General features: G+C 32.9%; 1 protein-coding gene across 1 annotated transcript in view; it reads left to right on the forward strand.

Annotated features, from left to right (window-relative positions):
- The first annotated feature begins 3,948 nt into the window (after window positions 1-3,948).
- The window catches only part of LOC106874592 (uncharacterized), a 71,169-nt gene continuing 64,993 nt past the window's right edge, over window positions 3,949-10,124 (forward strand). Inside the window, exon 1 of the mRNA XM_052971372.1 lies at window positions 3,949-4,016. Coding sequence (XP_052827332.1) covers window positions 3,964-4,016 — 53 coding nt within the window. The 5' untranslated portion in view covers window positions 3,949-3,963. The remainder of the gene's footprint in view (window positions 4,017-10,124) is intronic.

The raw sequence follows: 10,124 nt of genomic DNA on the forward strand, positions 1-10,124 counted from the left end.
ATAAAGTGATAAAGTGATAAGAAATGGAGTAATAATAACAGTTAGTGTTTTAAAGGGTTAAGCAGGTGTTTGGAATAAGTTAACATGAAATTTTGATGGAAGGTAGTTTTAATTTAAATCACTTTAAAACGGAAAGTTTGTGTTATAGAACCAGCATCAGTCTCAGGTGGGTTGCTATCAAAAGAATTAAGGTCACCAAGATAAATTTCCAAATTATCATGATTATGATGGATTTATTGGAGACTAGAAGCACTAACAGTTGACATATTTGAGGCAAATAATGATTTTCTGAAATATGAATTACACAATTTCCATTTGTCCATTATGATTCTGCTGTTGCTCTTACAGTTGACAAAATATTAATGAAAATGTCATGTTGGAATTTCGATAAATTCAAACAAGATGGAGTACTTTTTAGTCTAGATTTGTACAATATTATAATGAGAAAAATTGATGAAATTATATAATGAATTATCAAAAGAAATAATCTGTTAAACGGTTAATGGTGTTGGCAAATCAAAATAATAGTAATAGTAATAATAATAATAATAATAATAATAATATGTGGAATCTGAAGACGAAAACAATACCTATTGTCATAGGTGCCCTGGGAATGACAGCGAAACGGGCTGATTACTACCTAGCTCAGATACCAGGAAACCCCAAAATGGCTGAAGTTCAAAAGATAGTGCTCATGGGAACTGCCCATATCCTACGTAAAATACTGTCTATGTGATCTCAAATTTTAAAGCAAACACATAATTTTCTTATGGTTTCTTAAACATTCACTTGAACAAAACTGTACAAATCCAAATATATGGTACCCTAGGCATAACACCTACATGAACTTCTAACTTGTTGTCTCTTGAGGTCTCTGGGTGAGACTTGGATCCAACTTGTACAAATGCAAAACAAAAGTCAAACATAAAATAATAATGATAATAATAATAATCATTTGTACTATATAGGCACAATGCCTAAAATTTGTGGGGAGGGGCTTAGTCAATTACATTAGAATCAATCTGGAGTCTTGCCAGCTTTGGTCACACCACCATGCCGGCATGGATGATGGATGTTAAATGATGATGATGATGATGATGACAACAATGAAATTATAATTATCAAGGAGATGAAATTTTGATAAATAATATAATAATAGGATGATTGATTAAGACAAATCATAATGAAATTTAGGTTCTTATGTCTGGCACCATTTCTTTTAAGAATAAGAAAGTTTCAAATTTAACACTTACCTAGATATCAGCAATAAACAACGAATTGAAGTTTGGAATCAAAACCAATTTTCTAGAAGTCAGTATTCACAACTGAAATATGACAGCCAACAAACACCCACCATCAAAAAAAGTTATAGTACTGCTGTATATATAAGGATTGATCTCTATCCATTGAGGTGTTATTTTGCAGTGAAAACCATATATATAGAAAGTGCTGCATGTGACACATGCCAAACTTGCGGGTGAAATGCATAACATCAATAAATATGGAGTCAAGATAAAAATGTTATATGAAAAATATCAGATAAGCTCTTAAATCTCAATCCCTTCTTTGGTTAACTATTAAATCCCTACTTTTCTTTTGGTTAACTATTCAATCCTGACTTTTCTTTGGCTCACTATTAAATCCCAGTTCTTTCTTTTGTTAAGTATTTAATCCCAACACCTTCTTTGATTAACTATTAAATTCTGACCCTGTGTTTTATCTCTAAGAAACAAATAGCTAAGTATTACTCCATTGACATCTTCATTTTTCAGATTAAATGGCTTCTTTTTCTTTTATTTTCATTTTAAGCAAATATTTATTGAATTTAATTTTTATCCCTTTCATAATCCCTTTCTTTCCAAATTCACCCTGTAGCATATAAGGCTAATAAATGTAGTAGTGATGATAATAATAATAATAACAACAACAATCATAATATATTTGATATTTTAATTAAATTAATTTTTTTAATCCAATCCATTAATGGATTTCTGAAACAAATTTTTTTTTTTTGTTCTTGTTTTGTGTTTGATATTTTACCGTTTCATTGATTAAGAAATCTTAAACCTTATTGTGGAATATTCCTCAGGAAACTGAAGAATATTGCAGCATTCACATAATAATACAAGATTCTAGTAGACTTTGTGTGTTTAATAACACAAATGGCTGCTGGAAAATGATTCCATACTTTCTCAGACATAAAGTGAGGTGACAAAAAATGTTGTTTTTAATCTGTATTTTCGTTATAAATCTGAATTTCAGAAAATTTCAAAGAAATAATATCTTTTCATTATAACATTGTAAAATTGTGAGCTGAATATTACTGACAGCAGTGAAAAGCGATTGGACTAAAAACCTCAGGGTCGTTAGGTTAAAGTCTCTGCAGGTATTTCATTGTGTCTGAGCAGAAGACTTATCCTTAGTGCCTCGTTTCAGTTATTACAGCCACAGGATATGATGAGCATAGTCATGCAGTCTTAGGTTCAGTCCCACTGCTTGGCATCTTAAGCAAGTTTCTTCCTTTATAGCCTCGGGCTGACTAATGCCTCGTGAACAAAATTGGTTGGTGGAAATTGTGCAGAAGCCTTTCGCACACACACACACACACACACACACACACACACACACACACACACACACACACACACAGGGGGAGGGCAAAGATATGTAGAATTAAGTGTCCTGTCCAGCAATATAATGAAATACCTGTAACATATCTGAATTTACAACTTATGAGATGATTTTTCGAGTTACTTCTCTATTTAATAATTTCACCTCATCAATCCCGTTGATATGTATTTTTTTAGTTTCACAATATTTTGGTGAAAGGTTTCACAGTAGTTATTAATTAAATTATGATGATTAATCATTGTTGAAAAAATTTCTTTAAAAGAATGTTTCTGTTTTTACTTAAAACTTTACTAATTAAAATAACTTCAATTAAATTATCTGTGTCTTAATTACTCAATATATTAACTCTGCTCATGTAGAACAGCTTTGTTACATCCTATCAAATATTATAATGGATCCTTCTGAAGTAAGAGACTTCACTTACCTCCTTCAACTTCAGCCTGGGGTCTTACGTGATGTTTTAGTACAGCTGTTTTGGCTTTGTTGATTAGGCACTGACTTATTTGACATTAAACATTTCACTGTTTCTCTTGTTTCCTCTCTCTCTCTCTCTCTCTCTCTCTCTCTCTCTCTCTCTCTCTCTCTCTCTCTCTCTATCTCTCACTCTCCCCCCCCCTCTCTCTCTCTCTCTAAGTGTATATTTCTGTACTTGCATGCATGTGTGTGCGTTTGCCTCCAGTGCCAAAACATATTGTTATTAAAACATTTTAAAAGTCCAGTTAGCTGAACCAAATTGTTAGCATCCAAACAGTTGCGCCCATTTGTCTCATTTCTCTTCTAGAGATAGATGCATCCAAATTGTTGCAATCTTAGAAACTCTGCAACAGCAGTGTTTCAGCGATGTCATTCATTTATATCTTGTATTGTCATCACCACTTGACTGCACAGTGGTGTTTCAGGGTAAGAAAAGTTGGGAATGGCTATGATATCCACACCACAAACTAGTTACCAACAATGCCATCAGACAACAACTATCACACACACACACACACACACACACACACACACACACACATTAGGTTAAAAGTTTTGTTAAGGTGGTGAAAGGAGATAGAACAAGTGACCCTGATTTTGCCACTGGCTAAGTTCAGAGGAGACAGGGTCAATCATTGCTAATAGAAGGGACAAAGAGAAACTGGTTGTAGTGTGTTGGTAAATGGATATTTACTGAGGATGTTGTAGTAGTGGAAGAAAACACAAGAAGGAATAACAGTGTCTGTGAGTCAGTGCAGTTGCAACTAATTTGAATGAGGAGGGGAGATAATCTCAAGACTCAAAAATTCTCCAGAATTCCACCTACCATTAAATACAGTCTGTTTTTCTAGAAACAAAATGAAAGCTGTTATTTTTTTTTTCTTCCCTCAGCAGGCATCCTCAGCAATTGCCTTGCCTTGACTCCAGCCAGGTGTGTATGTATGTATGTGTGTGTGTCTGTGTTTGAAACCTGGTAATTCAAAACAAAAGATTTTCACTAGAATCTGCTGAAAATTTATAGTGTTTTTTTCTATTAACATTAAAATTTTTTTGTTCTTTAAAATATGTTTTGCAGATTTCAAGGTGTAATTCAACTGCTTATTAATATAAATTGCTAAATAGCTAAAATAATTAATATTCTTAACAAGTTTTTAATTCATATCATTAACAAATTTACTTCAATATTTATATTTACAAATTATGTATTGTATTCATTATCGTTTATTATTATTTGATGAAAACTCTCAGCTTATTTTGCTGGGTATGATGGAAAGTGTCAGGTGTCCACAAGGGCAGTAAGCTGGCAGAATCATTAGCACGCTGGATGAAATGCTTAACAGCATTTCACCTGTTGCTTTGTTCTGAGTTCAAATTCCACCAAGGTTGACCTTACCTTTCATTCTTTCAGGGTCGATAAAATAAGTATCAGTTGAACACTGGGGCTAATATAATTGACTCATTCCCACCATCCCCAAGCTATCCTTGTGGCAAAATTTGAAACCATTATTATTATTATTATTACTACTATTAATATTAAGGCAGCAAGCATTACCATGCCAGGAAAAATGCTTAGTGGTTTTTAATCTGACTTTATGTTCTGAGTTCAAATTCCACCAAGGTCAACTTTGCAATATTATTGTTGTTATTATTGTTATTATTATTATTATTGTTGTTGTTATAAAGGTGACTCCAGCTGGCAGAATGCTTAGCATGCCAGACAAAATGCTTAGTGACATTTCGTCTGTCTTTACGTTCTGAGTCCAAATTCTGCCGAGGTCAACTTTGCCTTTCATCCTTTCGGGGTCAGTTAGATAAGTACCAGTTACGCATTGGGGTCGATGTAATCGACTTAATCCCTTCCCCCAAATTTCAGGCCTTGTGCCTACAGTAGAAAGGATTATTATTATTATTATTATTATTATTATTATTGAAATACAATATTATGGTCTCATAGCAGCCAGTTTATCAATTGGCCTCATGCAGCAATCATTAAACATGGCTGAAAGGAATACTAGGTCAAAACAATTCTTTCCAGCCATTTTTAATGAATACTGGGATTGTTTTCTGAACATTATGCATGAAACCAATTAGTAAATTGGCTGTTATGAGCGACTCTGATATTGTATTTTATTAATAATTATGATGTCCCCAATCTATTTCCATGTACACAAGAGTCTAGCTTTTTGGCAAATACTTCTTTTGACCTCAGTTATCAAATGTGAAGCACACTAGCTGGTTGTTAAAGCTGCCATGACAGAGACATTTACCAGAAGATTATTACAAGACATGAAAGTACTTGTGATATTGTGAAAATGCAAAAAATAAATTGTGAAAACTGAACAATGCTGGAATATGATTAATATATGTTTGTGTATGTATGTGTGTGTGTGTGTGTGTGTGTGTGTACGTATATATATGTGTGTGTGTATATATATATATATACATATGTATGTTTATGTATATATATGTATGTATATACGTATGTGTGTATGTCTGTGTGTCTGTGTTTTCCCCCCAACATCACTTGACAACCAATGGTGGTGTATTTACGTCACTGTAACTTAGCGGTTTGGCAAAAAGAGACCGATAGAATAAGTACTAGGCTTACAAAGAATAAGTCCTGGGGTCAATTTGCTGGACTAAAGGCAGTGCTGCAGCATGGCCACAGTCAAATGACTGAAACAAGTAAAAGGGTACATATATATATATATATACACACACACACGTGTGTGTATGTATATGTGGCAGGGTAGGGGGTGAGGATAAAGCTGTTCAATACATGCAGTTGAGTTTTATGTATTCATTCAAAGCTGATGATTCACACTGTGGCTCCTCAGTGACTTTTGCTATGTGCCATCTGATCTATCTGTCTGTCTGTCTGTCTATGAAAGGTGGAAACACTTTTATAATCTGCTTTGCTTCTTTTCCAGCCATGTTTTTTACCCTCAAATCTTTGGCTTCCATCAAAATGAAGGACATCAAACATTTTATAACTTTGTTTTCTTCTTTCTTCACTGCGAAAAGCATGTTGACAACAACTCTTAATAAATATTAGTTAACAAGAGACAAAGATGTGTTAATATTTCTTCTTGTTTGGTGGGTTTCGTTAGTTGAGAATTCTCACAGAGTTTTCATATTGTAACAGATTTTAACTATATATCAACATGCATGTGTTTACACACACACACACATTTACATACACATACATAGACACACACATATACGTGTATGTTAGGAGATTGAGACTGTTGATACTACTCACTCTCTCATACTCTGGTAATAAATTAAACAAGCAAGTAAAAAACTGTATTTTACCGGTATGGGTCCTTGACAACATTTAAAAAGAGCATAGTTGCAAGGGGCTGGCTAGATCATGTCATAGTTAGACTGGTCTATACTGGTAAGAGTTGGTTAAATTGCACATCGTAGTCTGGTCTGTTCTTGTTTGGGCTGACTAAATCACTTGACATACTTTGACTTGCTTGTAGTACCGGGGGCTGTTTAGATTGCATATCATAAACAGACTTTCAGTTTTTTTTGTACATTTATTTTCATTTGTCTGTGTCAGTTGTCATGTGACACAAAGCATAAGCTTGGGTAGTTTTGGGGAATTTTTGGCACAGATTTGGACCCAGGCAGGACAGTTGCTGTTCAAATGTTAAAGCTACTGTCTACCAGAAGTAAATAAAGACATTGCAATGACCGAGTAGACTGGTTGCTAATGTCTTGTCAAGTATTGATCTGAGTCCTTGAGCAAGATATGCAACTCTAGCTCTTTTCAGTTTTTCTAACTATAGAACAGTTATCACAATGATGATGTAACTGATTAGAAAGCATTGAACTGTTCAGTAACTTAATAGTTCTGAAATTGAATCTTGCCTCAAGTTCTTTTACCAATTTACTGTAAAACCAGATAGTTTGTTGAAGCTAAAACATACATAACCATAACGAACCACACAGAGGCTAATGAACCATAAAGAGGTTAAGAAATTGATGAATGTTGATGCTGTATCAGTGGTTTGTTTGTTATTAATGTTATCTAAATTCTGTTTTCAGTTACACTCCAGGAGATGAAGATGTTTCATCTGATGGTGAGTAAAACTTATAACGACATTGTTCCACCAACTTTCCTTGGGAGTTAACTTTTATGTCATTTAACCTAATTCCATGTTATTATCTTCCTATCAAAGTAATCTTTACTTCATTGAAACTAATTATATTTACCTGTAATCATAGCTTTGTCTCTCTTTCTCTTATGTACACACATACATACACACACACATATAGTATATTCACTGTTGTGAAGTTAGGAAAACTATTATTTGTAGACATAATTAAGCAGAACTGAGGTATTTTATTCAGAGTATATATTGGTGTGTATTTGTATATAGGGAGGTGCATTTATTCTTATGCATTTTTTATGTTGTGTTAAATTCAATGTTGAAGAGTATTTGCAGCATTTTTTTCCTGGTCTTGCTCCAAATAACTTGTGTTATATCTTCTTGAAGGTTATAACACACAGGTCTGCCAAGAAAAGGATTGTGATATCAATCTACTTGAATTTTATCCAGTTTCCCCACATTAATGCCCACATGTGTTCTCTCAAGAAAATAGAATAATTCATTTGGTGATGTTTCACATGAATATGTCACATAACGTTACTGAACATTCTGTTAACTCATATACGTTTTCTACTCTTTTCTCTCTATATACATGGTCTGATCAATAAGTATCTGGCTTACAAAGAATTATGTCCTGGGGTCGATTTACTTGACTAAAGGCGGTGCTTCAGCATGGCCGTAGTCAAATGACTAAAATGAATAAAAGAATATATATATATTTATATTTTTGTATCTTGCAGATATTTATGAAGAAATTCCTAAAGTGTGAAAAACATCTCGTTTATTTTTCGTTGTCAAGAAGGAAAAAAAGCAACATTTTCAGAGGAAACAAGAATGTTGAAAAACAACAGGCAAACATTTTCCCAAAAAAAAAAAAAAGAAAAGAAACTAAGATGATTAAAACAATACATATTCCATCTGAGAAGAAGGAGGAGAAGAATAAAAAGGAGAGAGAGAGAAGGAAAGAAAAACAAGAGGTGGAGGAAGAGAAAGATGAAGAAATGGGTTGAGAGGAGGAGAAAAAAACAAACAAAAAAAAAGATTAAAAACAATGGAAAAAAACTATTGATTGTAGCATTTAACAAAGAGAAGAATCTATCATTTGTTAAATGAGATTAAAACTCTACAAAAATGGATTACTGAACAAATTTGGATTATGTACACAGCAAATATTATTTCATCTTTTTCTTATTGGTGCTTTCAATGTAAAAAAAACAATCATTTCTTGCCCCCAGTTTTTTTAACATTTCATTTATATATGTATATGTTTGTATATGTGTATATGTGCATATATATATATATATATATACTTCTACATCTTTGCAAAAAAAAAAATGTATGTATATATATATATATATATATACACACACACATAGACATGTTTACACACACATACACACATGTATGTATATACATATATATATATGTCTGGCATTAGCTTTTATCATCTTTAAGTCATTCCTACTGAACTAAAAAAAATTGCAATGACAGAATATAAAATAATGAAATATATTTGTCAAAATTGTCATTTTCGTTTCATGCTGCTGCCATTTTGTACTTGTTAGGTGAAAACAGTTACGGCTTTTAATGTTATTACTGGCTTGAAAGAGAGAAAGTGTGTGTCTGTGTGTGCATGTATGTATAAAATATATACATATATAAGTCATGTATATATAGTAATGCTTATAAACATATATGTATGTATGTAATATGTATATTCTATGCAAATCAGTATTGTCTATCTGCATATATATATTTGTGCATGTGTGTATATACGTATAATTTATATGCAATATGTCATTTGGGACAAACTATCTTAGTTTCTTGTCAAGAGAAAGGTACCTAGTTTGGTTTAGATTAAGTTGTCACTCTTTTATTCTAGCAAACACCAGGTTTTTATCATCAAAACAGCTACTGGTAGGTTTTGAGGACTAACTCAAAGATTGCCAGAAAAAGATGGTTTCAGGTTGATCTAAGCTATGCCAGATATCTTTCTCTTGACATAGAACTTACATTGTTTGTTGTAAATAATATGATGTATATAGACTATTAATTGCTCTCAGATGTATAAATGTATTGAGTGCTTTGTTTTTTGAGTCTGTGATCAAATGAACAGTACACTGTGTGTGTGTGTATGTGTGTGTGTGTAAAGCACAACACAGAAATAATTAAAGCAAAGTATTATTAGCTTTATGCTGAAATGAAGGAAAGCTCTTACACATTCATTTGTTTTTTCTTTTATTAACAAAGGATAAAGGAAAGAATTTAAGGGGAAGAAAAAGAAAAAACAGTTCCTCGGAACAAGATTTGTGTGACTAAATGCAGTGCAGCATGTCACTTCATTTTTTTTTTTTTTTGTGGTCTATCTTTTTCCTTTGGTTTTCTTTCATGAAGAACAGACAGTCAAAAGGAGCATTCTTCTTTTTATTCATTCCAGCATTAAACAAATATAACTTTGTATTTCCATTGTTTGTTTGCTTGCATTATTCCCAAGATAATTCATTGGATTTTGGGCTATGTTCACACAAAAATTAAACCCTGTTTTTCTCAAATGACTCTGTTTACATTGCATTGAATCTATGATTGCACACACACACGTGCCCACCCACCCACACACACACAAATTGTGACCAGTGGCATGCATTTGGACAACAAAATCAAATAAGGGTTTATTAAATAAGACAAGATAAATTCTTGATGTATTGAAATTATCTCTGAAGGTAGAAGAATCATTTGGTGGCAACGAACCTCAACTGAGAAGGGGGGGATAACCTTAAGAATCAAGAATTTTCTAAAGTTGATTGTCTGGAGACAAGAAAACTGTTGTGGAGGTGTGTTTCTGCCTTAATAGCTGTTACCAGCACAGTAGTTGTCCTACCTTATCTTTAGCAGACCAAA

The sequence above is a fragment of the Octopus bimaculoides genome, chromosome 10 (assembly GCF_001194135.2).
Source record: "Octopus bimaculoides isolate UCB-OBI-ISO-001 chromosome 10, ASM119413v2, whole genome shotgun sequence".
Classification (NCBI taxonomy): domain Eukaryota; kingdom Metazoa; phylum Mollusca; class Cephalopoda; order Octopoda; family Octopodidae; genus Octopus; species Octopus bimaculoides.